This window comes from Sciurus vulgaris (genome assembly GCF_902686455.1).
Source record: "Sciurus vulgaris genome assembly, chromosome: 4".
In the NCBI taxonomy this organism is placed as follows: Eukaryota; Metazoa; Chordata; class Mammalia; order Rodentia; family Sciuridae; genus Sciurus; species Sciurus vulgaris.
Genome location: NC_136464.1, coordinates 527,327 through 549,619, shown reverse-complemented (window position 1 = coordinate 549,619; position 22,293 = coordinate 527,327). Strand labels below are relative to the sequence as shown.

Here is a 22,293-nt window from a genome sequence, read left to right as displayed (position 1 = left end):
TCAGGTCATTCATGGTGCCAGTGGGTGACTGATCTGGAGGCAGGAACCCAGCGTGGTGCTGCCAGAACCAGACCGACCCCAGAAGCCAGGTTCCTGCCAGGAGGTGGCTCAAGCACCAGGCCCAGCTCCTGGCAGGCAGGAGCCAGATTTGGCAGAACATGGGTTTGGCGGTGACCAGGGTCCACCCAGGACTCTCGGGATTCCCTGGGTTTGTTCCGTTGTGGCCAGTCAGGGCAAGTGGAGGGCCACAAGGCCCCACTGCTAGGCTATGGCTCTCAGCCCAACTAGCAAGCGATGGAACCTTCCTCAGCCAAGGGCATCCCCGATCCTCCGCCTCAGAAGCCAGATTTCAGGGGTCCTTCTGGGCCCCAGGAGCACGCTCCCTGATGTGGGGCTTGGGGGCAGGCAGGAGAGAGTTAAGCCAGTGAGTTTGCGTAGGAGACAAGAAGAGCCAGTAAACGTGAATCTTTACTTACAGAAAAGCGACAGAGCCAGAGGCCCTCGGGGCGGGGGCTTCAGCGGGGTGCCTGGGGATAGGGGCACAAACACCGGGTGGGAGGGCAGCGGGGCGACGCGCTGGTCACAGGAGCTGGCAGAGGAACGCTGGGAAGACACAGGAGCCGGGGCTGAGCCGGAGGAGCAAGGCCCAGCACGCAGGCCACCGCCCGCCCACCTGGGTGGGCGGAGGGGCTCTGCGGCCCCCTTTCCGTTCACCCCGCGCCCCACCAAGTGCTCAGATTCGGCGTGGTGGGGTGGGAAGACCGCCTGGGTGAGGTTCTGGCGGGGGAGCGGGGGAAGGCCGGGAGGGCAGGGAGGAGGGTCCTGTGCTCAGAATAGGCGGCAGGAGGTCAACGCTAGGCCCCATGGGGCAGGTCAGCGCCCCGCAGCGGCGGACACACCTACCCGGGCCGGGCTGGCTGGCAGACCCTTATTGGGGGGCGGGGGGCGGTGCGCTACCCGCCACCTTGCTGGCCTCCTCCTTCTCTCCTTTGGTCGAGGGCTTCGCCGCCGGGGGCTCGGTGGCCACAGCCGCTGCAGCAGCTGCCGCCGCCGCCGCCTGGGTGGGTCCCTTGTGCACCTCCTTGGCGGCGCGGTAGCTGTCTCCCCAGGCTGCCGGCATCTCGGTGCCGTGCTTGCGGCTCAGCGGATAAGCCCCGATGGCAGCCAGGATGCTGCGGTGGCGCTCGGGGTCCATCTCAGTGTAGTACATCTCCAGGGTCAGCGGCGTGCAAATCTTGTGCTGCGGGGGTGGGGACTGGGTCAGGGGCTAGACCGGGTGGAGGTCGAGACAGGGGTGCAGGGGATCTATGCGAGTGGGGATCCTGAGGTCAGAAGTCAGGGAGGCTCCACGGAGGGCCACAGGACAGGTGGTCCTGGGTGAAGAGGAGGGGCTCCCAGTGAGGAGCATGCCTGCATCAGCCTGGAAGGACTTGTGCAGTGCTTGGAGGCATGCAAGGACCAGGGTGGTTTCTGCTGCCCCCCTGCCCAGGCTTCTGGCCTTACCCGAAGCAGGAAACCATCCGGGCAGGTGAACTGGTCATACCAAATAGCCTTGTACATGATCAGCACACAGCCCAGGAGGGCCATGGCGAAGGCGATCATCCTGGCCGTGGGCAGCTGGTGGAGGGAAAAGAGATATTGGGGTTGGGGCAGGGAACCAAGCTGGCCAGCTTCCTAGGGAGAGCCCCCTTAGGGGCTGGAGATGGAAAAGGGATTATCATCCCCAAGTCTTGGCACCTTCCAAAAGGGCAGCCCTAGGGCCAAGTGCCCAGGAACGACTCTTTAGGGCCCAGGCTGTGTTGGTGCCCCTCTGCTGTGGTTCTGGAAGCATCTGCCACCAGGTAAAGTGCATGTGGCCTTTGACCCAGCAGGTGCTTATAAGAAATTTATCCAGCAGCTTCCCTGTCCACATGGCACCCAGGGAGGCTAGTGGCCACCATGGCCAGGGTACTGTTTGCTGGGAACATCTCCAGGCCTCCCCAGTGAGGAGGATGCTCTAGCCCCAGTCCGGACGGACCTGCTGAAATACAGCCAGGTCTCAGTGCTCTGCGGAGCATTTCCATTGAAGGACCTATGGCGCGAAAATAAGAGTGACAGGTATCATTTTGAAAAATGAGAGGCTTTAGAAATAGTCCACTAAAAATTATTATTAAAGCCACCACTAGTAAAGAGGTTAAAAGAAGATGAGGGAACATATTTGCCATATGCACTGCGGAAAAATTAACATCCACATTACACAGAAAGTCAGCAGGTAGCTACAGACAGCGGCCCACTGTGGAGAGGCTGCTTCCCTGGGAAAGGGCTGTACCACAGGGACAGAGGTCCCGGCTCAGCTCTCTGCAGGCAGCCATGGAAGAAAGGTCAGGCAGGACCAGAAGGTTATCCTCTGAGCAGAATGACCCCCTGCCCAGCTCTTCTCTCTGGGCAAGACCCAGTGGGGACATCCCAGCCCAGAGCCTGGACACCTGCCGCCTGTGCTGTCCCTCCACATTCTCCCATGCCCTGATTCCCACAGAGATGAGTGGGTGTGGTTACCCTGCGCCCTTCTTCTGGGTGGCTGCAGTTCAGCTTCTGTCCCTCCAGGTCTGGAAACTTCTTCGGCTGGTCTGGGGAGGACAACTGGTATTCCGTCTGCGTTTTGATGACCACCTGTGGAGGGTGATGACCATGGCCTTGCTGGGCAGTTGGCAAGGACCCAGGAGAGCCCTAAACTGGGAGTGTTGAGGGCCAGGGTCCGCTGCATGGCAGTGGCTTAAAGTGGACTGTCTGCCAGGACCGTCTGATGGCGGGCAAAGCTCCAGCAGCTACATACTGAAGCCCAGGGAGGGGAGGCTACATCTGCCTGCCTCCACTCTGGGGGGCTGAACCTCCCTGCCATAGCTTCCCTACTGTGGCTCCACAGCCTGGCTTCTCCTCCAGAAGCCCGTCCTGACTTCTTTTCTGGCTCCCGTAGTCTTGGGGTCCCTACTACCCGGGGTGCAGGCAGAGCTAGCTCTGACTCTGTGTGCTCTGGAGGACAAAGGTTGGGCCTGCCCATGGCATCTGTTGCTGTAGGAGAAGCAGCCGAAGCCCACCCAGATCCCTGGAGAGTGGCCCTCAGTCCCCAAGAGTGGCAGGCCTGGCAATGGGGGAGGCCCCCACCCTGTGGCCTTCCACTAGAAGCTGCTTGCATAAGCACAGAGCATAGCCCCTGCCTCCACCTGGGACAGCTTGTACTGCCCTTTATCCCCAGAGTTCCTGAGGATCAGGCTGGGTTAGGGTTGAGCTGGGTTCTTTGTTCCCTGCTGATGTCTGCTGAAAGTCCACCCTCCATTGGTCACTTGCCCAAGGAGCCCATCTCCAGCCCCAAGCCAGAGCCATGCCTAGCAGAAGGGTTTATACTATGGCTTGCTACTCCTCATTAGACTGCATTGTGGGCAGGGTGCTCAAATGCTCTAGCATCCTATGGCCAGTTTACCCAATTTACCCTGTTCTCAGATGGGGAGAGGGGCTCTGGATGAGGGAGCCTGTCAGGAGGTCACTTGGCTGTGGTCAGCTGAGGATTTGACTTTGCAGAGCCCTTGCTCCACTGCATCTTGGAGGAGGCCACATCTCCATGAACCTAACTCACTCCTGTCTGTTCCCACTCAGACATGAAGAGGCCCCTCCCCACTGGTCAGCTCCTCACCTGGTCAGGGAATGGCGGCTGCAACTGGCTGACATCCAGGGGACTGATCAGAGGGACACTGTCCGTGGCAGCCCCATCCTGGTCCCCAGGGTCTTTGCCCGGCTTCCCAGAGAAGCTGCAGCCCAGCTTCACCATGGTGGACAGTGGTCCTTGTCCTGCCCCAGAGACAGACAGGGTCATTATCCAGAGGCCACCCTGTGGACAGCCATGCCAGCTGGAGTTAGAGGACCCCTGGCTGGTCCCAATGCCCCTCCAGCCAAACGCTTCTTATCCTTTCCTGATCCTGGGGCCTCAACTGTGCAGCGGGTGGTGCCTCTGATCGGAGACTATCCAGACACAAAACTGGGGGATCTTCCACCAGCTGATCTATCTGGAGGATGTTTTGAGGGCAGCTGTTATGCTCAAAGGAAAAGATTCAGAGAGCAGTTTGGAGAGTTGGGTTTCCAGATTTAAAGACATAGGAGGCCCAGTTTAATTTGAATTTCAGTTAACCAATGGTTACCTTTTAAAATATAAGTAATATGCAATATGGTACATATCCATACTAAAATGTCATTCTTTGTCTATCTGAAATTCAAATGCAATTGGGTATCCTGTGTTTCCTCTGGCAGCCCTGCTGGAGTACTGAAGAAGGGCATCTGCCAGTAAATTCAGACACTAACTGAAGAACACAGTGCATGGAGGGGCAGACCTCCTAGAAACCCAAAATCCTTGGACATAAGCCCTGAGGCAGGATGTGGCCCCTGTGGCTTAGGGGATGGAGGGGGGTGCAGGTCCCTCCAGTACTGGGCAAGTCAAGAACAGGCACATGTTCACCTCTAGGCCAAGCTCTGAGAGACAAGGAGTGCAGCAAATGACCTCAAAGCTGACAGATGGGAAAAACACACAAAATGCATTAAATTAAGAGGAGAAGTCCTATGTCCACTAAGAAATGGAATCTGTCATTAAGACCTCTCACAAAGAACTCCAAACCTGTCAGCATCACTGCTGATCCACCATCATTTAAGGAGGAATGGCGCCCATGTAACACGGTACTTCTGGAGAAGAGGACTCAGGAACACCCTGCTGAGGCCAGCACGGCCTGGACCTGGAAGCCTAACAGGGACATGGGAGAGGAAGTCAAGCTCAGTAGCACCTGTAAGTGCCAGAGCAGACTCCAAGTTAAGGACATGGGAGAGGAAGTCACGCTCAGTAGCACCTGCAGGTGCAGAGCAGACTCCAAGTTAACCCCAGCAGGCCAAAGCCATCAAGACACAAAAAGATGACACACTACCAGGAGATGGGGTATTCAAGATGCGAAATTTGATCTAACATTTGAAAAACAATTGGAGCTGAGTATGGCAGTGCTGCCTATAGTCCCAGCAGTTCCTGAGGCTGAGACTAGAGAATTGCAAGTTCAAGCTCAGCTCAGCAATTTAGCAAGACCCTAAACAACTTAGTGAGACCCTGTCTCAAAATAAAAAATTAAAAGGGTTGGGGATGTGGCTAAGTGGTTGAGCACCCCTGGGTTCAATACCCAGTACAAAAAATAAAAAATAAAGAAAGGTATCTTTACCACATTAGCAGAAGAAAGAAGAAAAAAAAAAATCTGATCAATTTCAACAGAAGCAGAAAAGATATCTTACAAGATTCAACACTCATTTACAATTTAAAAAGTCAATTAGCACATTAGGGTCAGAAGGAATGTTCGTAACTTGGTAGAAGTTAACAATAAAAATCCTTCTGTGAAACTCATTGAACGCAAGTCCTCTGGTGCTGGAGACCAGGAAGGAGGGAAGAATCACCTTGACTGGTCTGTTTTACGAAGCACAGTAGCAGAGGTCTCAGCAATGCAGCCTCATAGCGCACAGAAATGAAACCCAAGGCTGGGACAAAAGTGGGTGATGCCATCGCTGTTCAAGGAAGAGATTGCTTTTGTGTGTAGAAAATCCAAAAAACTGCAAGTAAGGGTCAGAAATGAGTCCAGTGAGGTGACTAGGGTCGTTTGCAGGGATATTTCTTTATGCCAGTGGCAAAAATACATATATAGAAAACATTTTTGAAAGATTCCATTTAAGTAGTAACAACAATATGCAATGCTTAGGAACAGCTATAGCCAGAGATGGGTGGAACCTCCATGTGGAAAAAAATCATTGACAGGCACAAAGAAGAGCAGCATCTCCCAACAGGCGGGGAAGGCAGTGGTTGTAGGTTTTGGAGGTCTCCATGTTGAAATGTCCCCTACCCAGCAGTGTATCAGTGGAATCAATGTGTAGAGCCCAGAGAGGGAAATGACGTCATAGTTTCACCCAGTGAAGAGAACACAGGTGCACTGATGCCTGTGTGAAAGGGTCTGGAGATGGCCAGGAGGCCACTCTGAGGAGGCAAAGAAGTAGCTCTTACCACCCTGCTGCTGACCTGTCAGGCACTCTGGAGAGAGAGACCCCTTCCTGGGAAGCATGTTTACTGCAGGTGACCCTGTATCTGGCCAGACCAAGAAAGAGGCTATGCAGTGACCACCCCACACCCCTACAAGTTGGAAGCCTCTTCCTGGAGTGGATCTTAGGCCTGGGGAGGGTACTGGCTTCTTGGCACCTGCCCTGGACAGGTGGGCAACTGGTCACTAAGGTTTCATAATGGTTTCATGGTGCTTCATACTTGGCGAAAAGCACGTGGCCCACTGGGCACTGGGTGCTGACAATATTGCTGTGTAGAGGCAGAGATGGACCATAAGCCACTGAGAATACACATAAAGGTCCCAAGACCCTGAACAGGAGGAAGGAACCACAGAAGAGGGTACCATGAGGGGTGCCCTGGAGGACAGGCGTTAGAACCTTCACTGAGTGCATTTCTGGGCACACCAGCACGGTGGGGGTGGGAGCGGCTGGGCTCAAGCTTGTGGCACAGTCCAATGCAGGGATTCGCTTGGGGTCATATGGGGCCAACCCTGAACTCCAGCTCCTCTGCATGCCTTGTGTCAACAGGTTGCTATGGCAACGGGGCAGGATTCCCCCCCCCCCCCACCCACCCGCCTCTTCCTAAAGGAAAAAGAGTCTTCTTCGGGGCCACTGGATCCTCCGCGTCTGGTTCCAGGCCTCAGTGCCCCTGGGAAGAGGGCACTGGGAAGGGGACTCTGCTTGGGATCACTCCCTGCCCTCTCCACACACCAGAGCATCTTTTAGGTCGCTGAGTCACCGAGACCCGCTGGGAAGGCAGGCTGGGCGCATGCCCACAGTAGATAGCTCTGTGGAATTGGCGGAGTGGAGGGGAGCCCTTCCCCACCCTGCGCTGTAATCGTGTCTCCTGCAGATCCTTTGCAACCCACGTGCCCCGCGCTCCTGTTGTGGGGGCTCTATGCTCAGAAATTGTGGGGGAGGCGGTGCACAAGTTGTTGATGGACAGATGGGTGATAGCTCCACTATCACGTCATAGACTCGCTTTCACCCGCACCCGCCCCCAACTCCTGGGTGCTGCGTCACTTGGGGAGGTGCGCGTCGGCGTGGGCTAGCGCAGGCCAGGCACCAGTGCGTGTGCGTCGGCGCACTCCTGACTGCGGACCTCTGAGGACCCGCCCCTACCCCTCCCGCGTTGATCCCCGCCGCAGCCCCCCACCCCACCCCGGGACCCGGAGCTCCCGCACCCCTCCCCTGCAGCGGGTGGTGATTTGACTCGGGTTTCAAACGCTGCTGAACTGCGGGACCCAGGCAAAGAGGAACCAGGGCGCAACACCCTGCGTTCCAGCCACCTGTAGCCGCACATCCAGAACTGTGGCAGGTGGTTCTGGAGAAGTGCCGCCTTCCTACTTCCTGGCTGCCTCCTGCCTGTCATGCAGCCACCCCATCACGCTCCCCAACTCCATGCAAGCAGGGATCCTCGGTGCTGTGGTCCAACGCCCTTTCTGCTGTCTTCTCCCCATTCCCTGGTCCCCCTCACTGCCACCTCCTGCAGACAGAGCTGAACAGGAGCTGGGACCAGCCTTCCCTGCCCACCTGGGGGATCCATAGCTCCCACTGGCTATCTCAGACCTGCAGGGGTGGAGCCAACCATAGGGAGGAAGCGGCAGTCCTACCCCTCTCTGCTGCCTGCCTATGCCTGAGAAGGGGATCCCTGCAGCAGGTCGGGTCTCTGCAGGTAGGACGCTCACAGTCCTTGCCGAATGTCCCCACTGAGGCCTTCCCTGACATCCCCACCGGAGAGCCACCCCTATCCAGTCAGCAAAACTGAACAGCATCCCCCGCTTCTCAAGAGGCTTGAGGACCTAACCCCCCACACCGCTGGTCGGCAGGATGGCCCTGGCCTGGGGGCAGGAGACTCCCCAAGGGAAGAGAGTAGCTGTGCCTGGCCACCCTGGCAACCGTCCAGTCTGCCAGAGTGCTCCTGCATGCACTGGCGTGGCACTCTCCCAGCGCACCCCTGCACTCACTCTCTCCTGCACACACCGACACACCCCTGCACCTGCCACATCGTTGCACGCCCCGCATACACCCGGGTCCCTCACCCCCACTCCACAAGGAGAAACGTGGAAATGGCTCACAGGCGCTTCCTACTCCAGCTGCTGCAGGACGCGGTCGCGGGAGGGTGAGGATGCGGATGTGGATGCGGAGGATGCAGTTCCAGACGCTTCGCAGCCGGGGGCGGGGCGGGCGAGGGGCTGGAGCTGCGAGACCGAGGCTGTGGTTGCCATGGTGACCGGGCTGGAGGAGGGACCACTGCGACAGGCTGCACACACCCCCTCCCACATCAGACATAGGCCTGAGCCCCCACCCTCACAGACAAGCACCTGACACACACCTCACACTCACATGCAACATACACCCAGACACACGTCATGCCTCACACGCCAGGCACACACACCTCGTACAAACCCAACACACAGCTCATAGGAACCCAACACACCTCAGGCACAATACCACATAAATCCACACATACACACCCTCTCAGGGCAGGGGGAAAACACGGAACAGCCCAGCCCAGGCTGCTTCTCCAGCAGGCAGACCTTGATGGGGCTCAGACTCCCCCCGACTCCCTGCTCTGCCTCCCATCCCTTGGGGCAGTTGGGGCCAGGCACAGCTGAGTTTGGCCCTAATCACCAGAGGATGACCTCCTGCACTGTCAGCTTCTGAATCCTTGGGCTGTGTGCTTTCCCAGGGCCAGCCTGGACTTCCCCAGTCGCGTGGTGACTGCTGTCTGCAGGATGTCCAGTATGCAGAAAGTGGTCCACCATGCTTGGCTGAGGGGCATGTGCCATGCTTCATGTAGGGCTCCTGGGCACAGGTGGCACACACTGTGCTCATTCCCCCTGCCTTTGGTGAGAATCCTGTTGCACTTGGGCACCACTTTTCCCTTGGTGTCCCTGGTTTATGATGCTGCTGAAGTACCTGTTCAAATCTTTGGTAGACATGTGCTTCATACTCTTGAGTAGATGCTGCAGAGAGAAGCTGCTAATTTGAATAGTAAGTTTACATTTAGCTTTTACGAGAATGCTAAAATGTTTCTTCCCCAGTAGCTTTACATCCTGCAGCGTGAGGGCTCTCACCAGTATCTGCTCTTGTCTTTTTCACGGTACCTGTCCGAATTAGCCAACTCTGGCTGCCACAGAATTGCCACAGATGAGCGACTTAAACAACAGACCTCATTTTCTCATGTTCTGGAGATGAGGTCTGAGAAGAAGGTATGGGCAGGGCCGGTTGCTCCTGAGGTCTCCCCCTTGATGCGGAGACGAGTCTTCTCCTTGGTCTGCTGGCCCTGACTGTCCTGATCTCTTCTCATCAGGACCCCAGTCCTGTGGGATCAGGGCCTTCCCTAACAGCCTTATTTTAACTTACTGACTCTTTAGGGACCCCACCTCCACTTACTCTGAAGGCTTAGCGCTCCAACACAGGATTGAGAAGAGACTCAGCACCACTGGGAAGGTGCGTGGGGGCTGGAGGTGACTTGCATCTTGGTTTCCTGGTGACTTATGGTGCTAAGTGTCTTCTCAAGGTCCACCAGCCATCTGCAGACCTGTGGTGGCCTGTCCCTTCAGATGTTCTGAGCACTTTTCCTCCGGGCTACTCATCTTCTTACGAAGTCGTGAGCATTCCCTAATTACGCTGTACACAATCCTCTCTTTGTTTTACGATTGCTGGTGGACAGATTGCATATGTTCAAGGCACACACGGAGTCGAGTTGTAAACGTGTGTGATGGTCACCATGGTCAAGACAATCAACATGCACTCTTGCTGTGTACCCATCCCTAGAACTTGGTCACCTCACTGCTTGCAGTTTATGTCCTGTGACATCCCATTTCCTGGCTGTGCAACCCTGGCAACCACCCCTCACTCTCTGCTTCTGAGCTCCACATGTGGGTGAGCTGGTGCAGCAGATCTTCTTGTCCTGGGTTCTTTTACTCAGTGTAATGCCCTCAGGGTCCATCCGTCCACTGTACCGGCATGGTGTGGGATGGAGGCAGTGAGCGTGGATGCCTGTCTAGTCCTGGTCTTAAGGGGACAGATGGCAGTGTCTCACCACCAAATACAATGTTTGCCACAGGTTTATTGTAGGTGCTTCTTTACCAGGGTTAGGGAGTTTCCTTCTGGGATTGAACCCACAGCCTGGCCCTAGTTTTTTTGGTTTGTTTTTGGTACTGGGGATTGAATCCAGGGGCACATTACCACTAAGCTTATCCCTAGACTTTTATTTTTTATTCTAAGGTAGGATCTAAGCTGCTGAGAGTCTCATTAAATTGCTGAGGCGGGCCTCAAGTTCGTGATTTTGATCCTCTAGCCACAGCCTCTCACTGAGATGATAGGTGTGTACTTACCTAGTCCTAGTTTTAAAAAGCTTTTACTATAAACAGGTATTGGATCTTGTCACATGCTTTTTCAGAATGATATGAGCTCTTTGTCCTTCATAGAGTAGTACATTAGTTTTGAATATTAGGCCAACTTTGCATTCCTGAAATAATGCAAATAATTTTTTGCATGTGTTGCTGAATTAAGTTAATGTTTTATTAGTGACTTTTGTGTCTGTGTTCAAGAGTAGTCTGTAGTGTTCTTTTCTCATGATGTCTTTGGTGGCTTTGGTAGCTGGCTGTTCCTGCTTCATGGAAGGTATGTCCTTGCCCTTGCTGGAGAAGACAGAGGGTTGGTCTGCTCCTTCTTTGCTGGTTCCATTAGAAGTCAGACACTAATTAATGTGTCATCTGTGTTCTGTACTGAGTATTTCTCTCTTGCTGGTTTCAGTGTTTTCTCCTTATCTTGGGGTTTCAACAGTTCGAGTTCTCATTTGATGCTTTCTGTTTTTCTTCTGTGTTCTTGAGAGGCAGTGTCTTCCTGTGCTGCCCAGGCTGCCTCAGGCTCGGGCGACCCCCGTCTGGGCCTCGGGAGAGCTGGAGTGTTGCCAGCTTCGTTCTCTCAGTGAACTGCTCATTGGGATTATTTAGGACTTTTCATCATGCTTTTCTTTAGTTCTTTAAACATGGTTTCCATTGCTTTTTATTTGTTAAATCTAATACCTACATCCACTCAGAGGAAGTTTCTAGAACCCGCTTTCCCCTAAACCTTGGCCATGCTTTTCCAGTTTCTTTGCCTGATGTGATGGGTTGACAGCAATGCCTTCATGGTCCGTCAGCTGGAGGCCGCCAGCCAGGCTGCCGCAGGTGTGATGGGAAGCAGGTGAGAGGCAGAGCACCTGGAGCTCTGGACCTTCTGCTCACCATCCCGCTAAACTTAAGACCGCTCAAAAATGAAGCCTGTTAATTTAAAACACTAGATGTTTGAATAACATGTTGCAGCAGCCTCGAACCCTGACACCTGGGCTCTTGCTGCCCTTGCTTTTGGATTTAGTCATCTCCCTGGGCAAGACCTCAGGGCACGTGGCACTGATGTCCCTGTGTGTCTTCCTCAGCCTGGCTCCCTCACGCTGCCCTTGTCTGTGCTGGTCAGAGGCCCACAGGCCTCCGCCCTGGGCAGGTTCTATGGCTGGGCACACTGTGTCTAGGTGGCACTGGGCTCTCCTTCTGAGTCTCTGGTCTCCTTTGAGTGTGCAGGCTTGCTGCAGCTGGAGGCAGTGGAGAGGCCAGAGGGATGGGGAGAGCTGAGCGCTCATCTTGTGGTAACCCGGCGTGGGGGCACCAGGCCCAGGGGCTGCCTCTTTTCTGGGTCTCCACTGCCTGTCCCGTCAGGGGGCCTCTACTCCTGAGCTGCTGCCTGTGGCCTCTGCTGCCTGTCTGGGGGACTGGGCCACCCTTCGCTCTCACCCAAGGTGCAGTTGCTTCTTGAAGTGTCCACTTCTCAATTGTTCACACACCACGGGTCAAGTTTCAGATTCTGAAATTGCTTTTTATGATCTTCACTCCATTCTGCCAAAATTCTAGTTTTGGGAAAACTCAGTAATGGGAGGGCTGGTGGCTCAGACCATGGCAGCCCTGCCCCAGCACTGGGGCTGGCAGGCTGGACTGGGCCCCTGGAGGGCAGGATAGGACAATCCTCAGGTTGTAAGCTCTGTCCAGCGCCACTATCAGGAGTGTCAGTCCAGCTTGGGGTTGGTGCCTCTGGCCAGTACACTCTCCCCTGGGTCGCAAGGCCAAGACCTGCCTGCTGTGGCCCAAGGAGAGGAGAGGAGTGGGTGTGGGAGGGTGGGGTGATCTGGTGGGACAGGCAGTGGCTTAGAGTGCTCTCAGGTAGGGAGTCATTCCCTTGGGAACACCTTGGTGCTCAGGTTGGGGTAGGGCTGGGCCACCATGGGCCCAGCCCCTGGGGCAGTGAGATTGCTGGCCTCTGACCTCTGGCCAGACACACCCAGGTGTGGGCAATAAAACCTGAGCAGCCTGTGTGGGGTGGGACAAGGCCAGGTTCCTCGTCTGGATCTGTGACTACCGCTCCCCGGAGCATTCTGACACTGAGAAGGAGACCCAGCCATGAGGTGATGCTCCCTGAGCCCCAACTCCCTACCCACCAACTCTGGCAGCTCCCCAGTGGTAGGTCTGGCTGTGTGGTCAGGGCCATTGTGGCTGCAGGTCCTAGAGTCCTGGTTCAGAGACTGCCTGCCTCTGAGGAGGGCCTGGAGGGAGGGAGCCACTGTCCACAGCTGTGGGGTTAGGTCATGTTTGGCGGCCTCCCAGAGGGCTGGCTCTTCCCAGGTGAATGGGAATGGGCAGAACCTTCTCCTGGGGCCCCTCTGATCCTTGTCCTTCTTGTGTCTATGCCCAGGGTCTGCCCTGCCTCTAAGGGCAGACCCAACATCCCCCAGGTGTGTACATGAGTCCCTTGTCCCCTGACCCTGGAAATCACCAGGGGCCCCTGGAAAGAGTGGGAGGCACTAGATGAAGACCTAAAAGAAGGGGTGGTTTTCAAGAAGAGAAGAGGTGTGGAGGCTAGCAGGGCCTGAGCTCAGGGAGGTAGGGCCACCAGCCATGGTTGGCCTGTAGGGCCGTCTGGAACTGAGGACAGGGGTCAGGTTCCTCCCACATTCAGCACAGAACCTCTGTCTGGGGGTCCTGGGAGGTGGCAGGGCAGCTGAACCCCACCCCCAGTCAGGTCCCTACCCCAAAGTGCTGAATTACCCCAAGAAGGGGAGCAAAGACAAGCTGCAATTCAAACACCCCACATGACACAGCACACAAACATGCCTCACACACACAATGCACACATGCAGACCACACACCACACATGCCATATGCACACCGCATGCTGTCCTTCCTGCTGGGGTGGGGGGCTGTCTGCCCTGTGGTGCAGCTGCAGGGCTGTGGTAGTCTCTGTGCTGGGTTCTGAGTCTCATCTTGAGGTCACAGCCCTCAGGTGCCCTGTGAGCTTGCACTGCTCCACTGACTCCTGATGCATGTGTGTGTGCAGGTCCCTGTGTGACCTCTGGGGTCCTCAGCACTGCCCAACTGCCCCACTGGGTGCACCCAGGGGTGGTGACCCTGGTCCAGGGCAAGCCTGGGGCCTGACCCCTGCAAGCCCTTCTCTGTGATTTGGGATCATAATTACTGGTGGACCCCTCCAGGACCCCAACAGGCCTCCCTGCAGACAGAAGCCATCAGCCCCAGCAGCTGCTCATCAGAGTCCTGCCACAGTGGGGCTGGGGGCATGCTGTGGGCAGGAGCAGTCCTCTGGCCTCACACACTCTCACTGGCCCCCAGGTTCTTCCTGGTCATCTGCCTGGTGGCTGTGCTTCTGCAGGAGGGCCTTGCAAACCCAGCACCCCAGGTACACATGGGTTCCTCTGCCTGCCCCCACTGGCTGTCAACCCATGTCCCCGCCAACAAGGATGTTGGGAGAGCCACCTCCACATGCCTGTGGGCACTGAGGCAGGGCCTCAGGAAGTGGAGGAAGCGGGCACATTCCACTGGGGTATGAGACTCCATGATACCCAGTGACTCCAGCTGGGGACATGGATCTCCACGGCCCCTAAGAAGACCTGGGGCGGGCCTCCTTGATGCTCAGCTGGGTGGGGGGCCAGACTGCACTGTCCATGCAATAATGGTGGCCTGGGCTGGAAGTCACGGGCCTGCCCTGGGTCATGGCCACTCAGCTTGTACCCAAGAGCAACCAGGATGAGGGTGGCCCATCCTTCTTAGCCACCCCATAGCTGCCTTGGCCAGTATCCCCTGGGCTCCCCTTTGCTTTGCTCCTCTCTCCCCACTTTGTCCCACTGGTTGCTGGGCTCAGGGGCTGACCTCTCCCCAAACCACCAGCCAGGTAGGAGAGGTGCAGGCCAAGCCCTAACTTGTCTTTGCAAAAACCAGCCAGTGCCCCAAGGGCTGGTAGGTGGGTGGAAGCACAGAGCCAGGGTAAGGTCCACATCCCTGCTGGGTCACCTGGGGACAGGTAGGCTGGTCAGTCTAGGTGTGCTGGTCATTTGGGGATGACTGATGGCTTCACTCCTCCTACCCTTAACCCTCATATCCAAGGTGGCTGTGGCCCTTAGTCCCTGGAGACCCTCACAGAATGTGTTGAGCTGGCCAGCCCTGCCTGTAGCCCCAGCTGGACCTTGGAGCAGTCTCTGCCCCTTGTGTCCTCCAACCCTGGCTCCCTGGGTGGCAGTGCTCACACCTGTGACTCACTCTCCCAGGTCCCAATCAGCACCAGAGGCAAACGTGAGGCAAACTCTGAGCAAGGCCTGGAGCAGTAAGCACCCCCGGAAGCACTGTTGCCCTCTGCCCTGGACATCGACCTGCCACTCTGGACCATCTTGGACCTGGGTGCACTGGGTGGGTGGGTGGAGGGGACCCTGTCCTGCAGCTCAGCGGGAGGCAATGCTTGGGGTCCACAGGTATCCATTCACCAGCAGCAGGCTCTGTACCAGAAGCAGGGCACTCTGGGCACTCTGGGCCAGCTCCTCGGCCCATGGGCCCCAGGTAGCCTCAGGCATGGAACAGGATGGTTCTCACCTCCCTGGCCCTTAAGGACCTACTGAGGGAGGGTCCATCCTGGGACTGGCTGTGTCCACCTGTTCCTACCTGCATGTGGACCTGACTCAGCTTGTGGGCAGGGCCTGGAGCATCCGAGCTGTGGAACCTCTGGGCAAGGATGGTCAGTCGGTGGGGCTGCCCCCAGTGCTGAAGCTGAAACTTGGAGGCTCCGAGGAGAAGCACCCAGGTCAGCCGGGGCCAAGGCCACATAGGGGGACCACACAGGGGTGAGCGGGAGGGCTTGCCAGTGGACAGGCCAATGGGGGAGGACCTAGGGAGAGAAACTAAGGCCACATCTCCTTCTCCCTGTCCCCAGGCACTAAGTCGTGGATGAAGACCGAGGATATCCTGGGCCGTTTTCGGAGCCCACAGCGGGGTCCTGAGCCGGACCTCGACAGTCTGTACCACCCTGCAGTGGAGGAGGTCCAGGGCGAGGAAAAGCCCTTGTGGCCAGTGCTGCTGCCTCGCCAGGTGCTCCAGGGGCCAGAGGAAGACCTAGACCACATCCACCACCCTGCAGAGGACTCCAGGGAGCCCTGACTGTCCTCCACCTCTGCTTGAGGTCCAGCTGCCACCTCTGCTGACCCTTTCCAGCTAGAAAAATAAATGCCTGCAAACAGAGTAGAAGGCCACATGTGTCCTCCTCTCCTTCAGGGAGGAGGAGGGAGCTGCGTCTGTCCCTCCTGTAGCACATCAAGAGTCTTTCAGGCTGCACAAGGCCCAGCTGACCTGGCTCCTGACCACTCTGGTCCCCCAGGCTCACCCCTCTGCAGGTGGGGATGGGGAGAAGGGTATGACAGTAGTGGGTGGTGGGGACCAGGGGGCAGCACTGGGTCCAGCCTCAGCAGAGAAATGGAGCTTAATCTGAGCTCCCCACAGAAGGGGCCTGAAAGGAGAGGTCTGGGGAGGAGGAAATGGAATCAGTGGATCACTCAGGTACACAGGTACACAGGCATGCAGGGGCTCAGGTACACAGGTACACAGGCATGCAGGGGCTCAGGTGTGTGGGGCAACACACGGGCCCAGTTCACACTTCCTAACCTGATTTTCTGGGCAGCTGCCTGGCTGTGTCTTAGGGGCAAGTCCCTAGTCTTTGCTCAGCAGACCAGTGCCTCGGCACAGACCATTTGTGTTTTCACACACTAGATGCACTGGGGTGCCTGGCAACCGTGGCCTGCAGGGAGAGGAAAGCACTAGGGTCAAGCCCTCTGGACCAAGCCCGTGCTTGCTGGCTCTGGCAGCTGAGATGGAACTGAGCCAGCTCTCAGTCCTGGGTGCCCAACCTGCATGCACTGCAGTGGTTTGTCCAGGTGACCTCACATACCTGCAGACTCTGCGTCTCATAGCATATCTCTGCTCCCTTGAGGACACAGATGGCAGCCTGAGGGCTCATGTGCACACTGACCTCAAACCCTGCAGAGCAGGAGCCAGCCTCCCCACATTATGGGATAAGCTGGCCAAGGCGGAGCAGTGACCTTCAGGTCCTGCCTCACCTTGTGCACCTTGCCTTTCATCCTGATAACCACTGCGGGGGTGGGGTACAGCTCTGAAGCAGCATCTCCCTGCTCCTGGGCCATTCCTGCCAGGATAGTGTTGGCAGAGGCTCCAAAATCCTGCCCAGGTCTCAGGCGGCCAGAATTCCTGGGGTGTGTGAGGGCTCAAAGTGCCATCCCCCAGGCCACAGGTGGTCAGGGAACAGTGCTCAGTGGTCCTGGAGACAAAGTAGGTCACATATTCTTCCATCCCCTGAGGGTAAAGGTCCAGACACTAGCTGCCCTGGGAGAATAGGGACCTTGCCTGCCCTTTAGGGGACCTTTAGTCTCTGTTGGACAGGAGTTGAATAGGGGCAGGGGCACAGCTGGGCCAACTAGAACTCACCCCAGTGAGTTGACCTGGGGCCTGGGAACACATCCCTGGAAGGTCAGGAAGCCCAGAGGTCCCTGGTTCCACTGGTACAAACTCCCCCTGCCTGTGCCCACCCCCCACCCCAGGCAGACAGGTCAGGATCCTAGGAGGGAAGTGGGAGGCTAGTGGGCAGAGAGGGAGGCAGCCACAAACCTGGTGCACCTCTGTTCCAGTCAGTGGACAGGACCTGTGGTCCTGCAAACTTGTACAGCTGTGGGTAAGAGCCATGTGAGGGCAGCCTGGGATTTCGTCTTTCACTCTGGTGAGCCTCCAGGAGACAGTCCCTGTCCCCTTCCCATTGCCTCACCATGTAGCCCGCCATGAGCAGGAGGGACCCATAATCTTTCCACAGTGGACTCTGCAGTCCCCTCTCCTTGTTGCTAGGTACCAGATCCATGACAGCAGCCTGGGGAGGCAGGGGTCAGCTTTGTGGTCCTGGGCACCGCCAGGACTTCTGGCTGGTGATGGTTCAAAGCTCCATAGATCTGGTCAGGAACCCTTTCCACCCCGGACTCCAAGGTAGATGGCCCTGTGAAATAGGGTGAGGGATGCTGAGGCTCATACAGCAGCACAGTTTTGGGCCCTCACTGGGCTCTCCACATGGGTGTCCAGAGGCAGGAGCTTCAGCACAGCAGCGGGGAGCTGCGGGATGCCCAGGTCTGGGGGCACAGAGCTTCTTCAAGGCCTGTCCTCCCACCAGCTTTCACTCCTGGGCTCAGTAAGTCACAGGTGAGAACGACTTAGGGCCCAGGACAGAACCAGACCAGTGCCCACTCCCAACCTGCCACACAGAACCAGGACCAGTGCCCACTCCCCAACCCACACAGAACCAGACCAGTGCCCACTCCCCAACCCACACAGAACCAGACCAGTGCCCACTCCCCAACCTGCCACACAGAACCAGGACCAGTGCCCACTCCCAACCTGCCACACAGAACCAGGACCATTGCCCACTCCCCAACCTGCCACACAGAACCAGGACCAGTGCCCACTCCCAACCTGCCACACAGAACCAGGACCAGTGCCCACTCCCCAACCTGCCACACAGAACCAGGACCAGTGCCCACTCCCAACCTGCCACACAGAACCAGGACCAGTGCCCACTCCCCAACCCACACAGAACCAGACCAGTGCCCACTCCCCAACCCACACAGAACCAGACCAGTGCCCACTCCCCAACCCACACAGAACCAGACCAGTGCCCACTCCCCAACCCACACAGAACCAGACCAGTACCCACTCCCCAACCCACACAGAACCAGACCAGTGCCCACTCCCCAACCTGCCACACAGAACCAGGACCAGTGCCCACTCCCCAACCCACACAGAACCAGACCAGTGCCCACTCCCCAACCCACACAGAACCAGACCAGTGCCCACTCCCCAACCCACACAGAACCAGACCAGTGCCCACTCCCCAACCCACACAGAACCAGACCAGTGCCCACTCCCCAACCCACACAGAACCAGACCAGTGCCCACTCCCCAACCTGCCAGTGGCGACTGACTCACCATGTTCCCAGGTCTGCACTGGCCAGCACTGGCGGATGGAGGAGGTGGGGGAAGTCTGAAAAAACTGAAGAACCAGGTGGCCAGCCCCAGGTCAATGGGGCCTCCTTGCGGAGGGCCCGAGCGGTCACCTGTGGGCCGGCTGGCCCCTGCTCACACTCTGGTCAATGGGTGCAGAATACGGGTCACTCCACTCCCCAGAGCCGGGGGAGTAAGGAAGACAGGCACAGGTGCCGGGAGTTCCCAACCCGCTTCCTGGGAGGAGAGGCGTGGCAGGGGTTCTGACTGCCCAGCCAGGCTCTGGATCGCTGCCCTCAAAACTGTCACAGACCCTGGGTGGCTGGCCTGGGGAGGGTCCAGAGGCTGGAGGTGGAGCCAGGACCTTCCAGCACCCCTCGCAGGTTCCTAGGCCCAGACACCCAGGCTGACCAAGGGCCACCCACCACCTTATGACCACCTGGCTGGATGCTGAGGACTTGGCAGCCTGCACAGGGGGCAGCTGTGGCTTCCCTGCCTCAGGGACTCTCTGCAGAGGGCATGGGCATGGACCGCACCCCTTCCCACGGGTCTCCACACCCTGTGCGCTTACGTCTCCATGTCCCATCCACGCCAGCCCACACAGTGGCTCTGGGGCCGCAGCACAGGGACACCATTAAGCACCACCGTGCTTGTGGGCGGGACTCTGGGAGTGAAAGTGATGGAGGGGGAAGGGACTTGAGTGGCATAGGCAAGCCCAGGCTCAGCCTAGCACTGCAGAACACACAGGAACACTTAGGGTCCAAGGGCTCAAAGTCACATTGTGGAGCTGAATGCCCCATGTACATGCAAGATTAAACTAAGTTTAAGGATAAGTCTGACTGAACGAAGTCTTAAGCTAACGAGGTTAAGTCTCGTGGTGAGGGGTGGAAATGCTGGGAGGAGGGGTCTAGAATAAGGTCTTTGAAGAGAGTGGTTGGGACCCTGACCCTACTGCTGCCTTTGCTTCCCAGCCTCACAAGGTGAGCAGCTGCATTCCACCACGAACTCCCCACCATGAGGTGCTGCCTGGCCACAGGCCCAAAGCAGACCATGGACTGAAACTTCTAACCATGGACCAAAACCAACTTTTCCTCTTTACAAGTTGACAACCTCAGATATTTTGTCACAGCTACAAAAAGCTAACACACAGGTCTGGGGTTGTGGCTCAGTGCGAGTGCTCACTGCCTAGCACATGTGAGGCACTGGGTTTGATCCTCAGCACCAATAAAAATAAAATAAAGGTATTCAGTCCACCTACAACTAAAAATAACTTTAAAAAAAGCTAAAACAAATGAATGGATTTTCTCAGTTTTAAGGTTTCTTGCCTTGGATTCTTCAAACTGATGCCTTCTTTGCATACTTACTCCAAACTCTAGGCTTGATGGTGTCCCAGCACAAACCTGCAGGTATGTTCAGCTTTAATCAATGAGCAAGTCCACATCTGGTGCCACCAGTGACCACCTCCCTGGATCCCTGCCCACAGGGAGAGTCTGCTCTGCCCTGTTGGCCTGAATCAAGTTCCCTTTGTCCCTATTTCTGTAAATAGGCACATGCCAAAGAGTCCAAGATCCTGAGGCTTATCAGCTACGGGTCATTCCTGTGTGAAGGGGGAGCTATGTGAAAGTTCAGTACTGTCCCTGGTGGGTGATGTTTTGGGGCACAACTTAAGGACAGACCAATCACCACTGAGAAGTCCAAATATGAGAGTCTATTAAGCTGGTCGGCTGATGGTCTCACACAATGCCCCAAAAGAATGGCTATTGGGAGAATAGCCCCAACCACAGGGTTGTAGGGGCTCTCATACCAAAAATCACATCAATCATAATTGAAATTACAAACTAACATCTTAAGATCATCAACAGAGGGAGAAGTGGGTTAAAATGACCCTTACTTAGGCACAAACTAAAGAATGGTTGCTAACATCCACACAATCCCTGTTCACGTGGTACATTGTTTAGGAGCGATAGAAATCAAAAGAGAGCAATTTTTCTTTACATAGGAATTGTCATTTTGTATTGTTAAACATGTCACGCTAAGTAACTGATGATGGCACAGAAGCAGGGTGTTCCCATGGGAGAAGCTTATTTCCTACATAACATGGAGTCTCAGAGCAAAATGGAGTCTGTTTAGTCATTTCCCTTAGAGTCTGGCCTGTAACATTCTCATGGAGCCAGATCTGTCAGCCCATCACAGTGAGTCAGCAGGCCCACAGTGTGCTCCTTCTTCCTGCATCCACTCCTGGTTGCAGGGAGAGAACAGGCAGGTGTGGGACTGCCTGACACCTGCAAGGGACGTGGTCTCCATGTTGCATACCAGCCTGCTGTACTGTATAAATGTTGTTGAACAAGAGCTGTCATTGAGGTGTGCAAAGGTTCTCAGTTCTCAGTGTGGGCAATCCTCCCTTGTCCAGCTTGATCCTCCAGGCAGAGGCTCACAGGCCCCTGGCTTGTGCCAGCCCAAAGCCATGACCACATCCAGACCACCTTCTGACTCCCAGCTATGGCCTGTACGTGGCACTCTGGCACTGTGCTGGGGGCAGTGGGCTTTCCCATGGAAAAGGGCAGGTGTCATTTGCTTTGGCCTAGCTGCACACTGTGACGACTGCATTGGTCCCTGTGGCCTGGGGTGCATGCTGGCCATGTGATGATCCCTGAGTGCTCCGTCCTGATGGGAGTGGCCCAGGCAGGTTTGGACCTGCTTCTCATGGGCAAAGCCCTGCCCTGGTGTGCAGCCAGCACAATCAGGTCTGAGGAGCACCCCTGGGGGCTCATGGCAGCACCAGCCTACACTGATCTTCCCTGAGGAGCCAGAATCAGTGTGCATCTGCTGAGAGGTAGTTTCTCAGCCTCTCCTTGGCAGGTCTGAGGATCCCTAGGGCTCATGAGCCTGCGACCTGGGACAGCCACTGTTCCTCAGGCCTCCAGACCTTAGGTGGGAGGTCATCAGGCTCCAGGACAGTCAGCTCTCTCACAAGACATTTGCTTGAGAAGTTTGAAGTGGAGAGCTTAGTGTTGTGGGAATGAGGATGCTTGGTGGAGGGGAGTGGTTTCAGGTCACCACACTGAGCCCTGCGAGGTGCCAGAGACTGCACAGCAATCCAAGCCAAGACTCTGCTCCCAGAGTCTGCAACCATCAGAGGAACTTTGATGGAAGCCCATCCCTCAAGGTAGCTCTCCCACCCCTGTGGGCTAGGTCTCCACACCTGGCAAGCAGCACCAAGCATGACAGGCCTTCCAAGCCCAGCTTCTCTCTGTGCTTCAGGAACCAGCAGGCACTGTAAGGCCTGAGGAAGCCAGGACCTCGGTCAGGTTCTAGTCCAACTCTGAACATGCATTGAAGCAAATGCCCCCATCGACCTGACCTCCAGGTCTCTCAGAGAAGTGCTGAGTACAAGTGAGGGCCCTGTGTCCCACTGAAATGATGGGTTGGTACAAGGAGGTCACCACCATGCCATCATCTGTGGTGATCCTTACGGGAAGGAACTGGAGAATAAAAACCCATTGCCTAGCTGGGCAGAGTGGTGTGCACCCGCAGTCTCAGCTACTCGGGAGGCTGAGGCAGGAGGATGACTTGAGCCCAGAACTTCGTCTCATACAAATACATTTGCATCACCAGGCGAGTGTGTACGACTCATCCACAGCATAGCACGTCGGGCCTCTGAAAGGCAGCATCCAAGTGCAGTGGGCAGGTGCTACAGAGGCGCACCTAGGACACCCTACTGCCTTGGCTCAGGCTGCAGAACAGTCCATGACTGGGCGGGTCCACAAAGATCCTCAGAGCTCAGGAGGCTGCATTTCAAGCGCAAGGGGTTGGGGGGCGC

The 22,293-nt window shown here is 56.4% G+C and overlaps 3 protein-coding genes across 4 annotated transcripts in view; 1 reads left to right on the top strand and 2 right to left on the bottom strand.

Moving 5' to 3' along the window:
* Positions 1–22,293, bottom strand: part of ADAM8 (ADAM metallopeptidase domain 8) — a 125,303-nt gene that overhangs the window by 61,969 nt on the left and 41,041 nt on the right. The gene's annotated exons all lie outside the window — the stretch shown is intronic.
* Positions 451–8,421, bottom strand: CALY (calcyon neuron specific vesicular protein). 2 transcript variants are annotated; one of them, XM_079138738.1, is made up of 6 exons: positions 8,145–8,421; positions 3,668–3,822; positions 2,536–2,649; positions 1,504–1,617; positions 904–1,240; positions 451–603 (listed from the first exon to the last, which is right to left on the bottom strand). In XM_079138738.1, exons 1-5 carry the CDS (start codon positions 8,392–8,394, stop codon positions 929–931), a joined length of 945 nt encoding a protein of 314 aa, XP_078994864.1. In that variant the 5' UTR covers positions 8,395–8,421; the 3' UTR covers positions 451–603; positions 904–928. The 2 variants fall into 2 exon arrangements, with proteins under 2 accessions (XP_078994864.1, XP_078994865.1); XM_079138739.1 differs by having other exon boundaries at positions 8,181–8,318.
* Positions 10,666–15,655, top strand: PRAP1 (proline rich acidic protein 1). Its single transcript, XM_079138743.1, has 4 exons — positions 10,666–10,737; positions 13,770–13,836; positions 15,122–15,228; positions 15,358–15,655. Exons 1-4 carry the CDS (start codon positions 10,689–10,691, stop codon positions 15,579–15,581), a joined length of 447 nt encoding a protein of 148 aa, XP_078994869.1. The 5' UTR covers positions 10,666–10,688; the 3' UTR covers positions 15,582–15,655.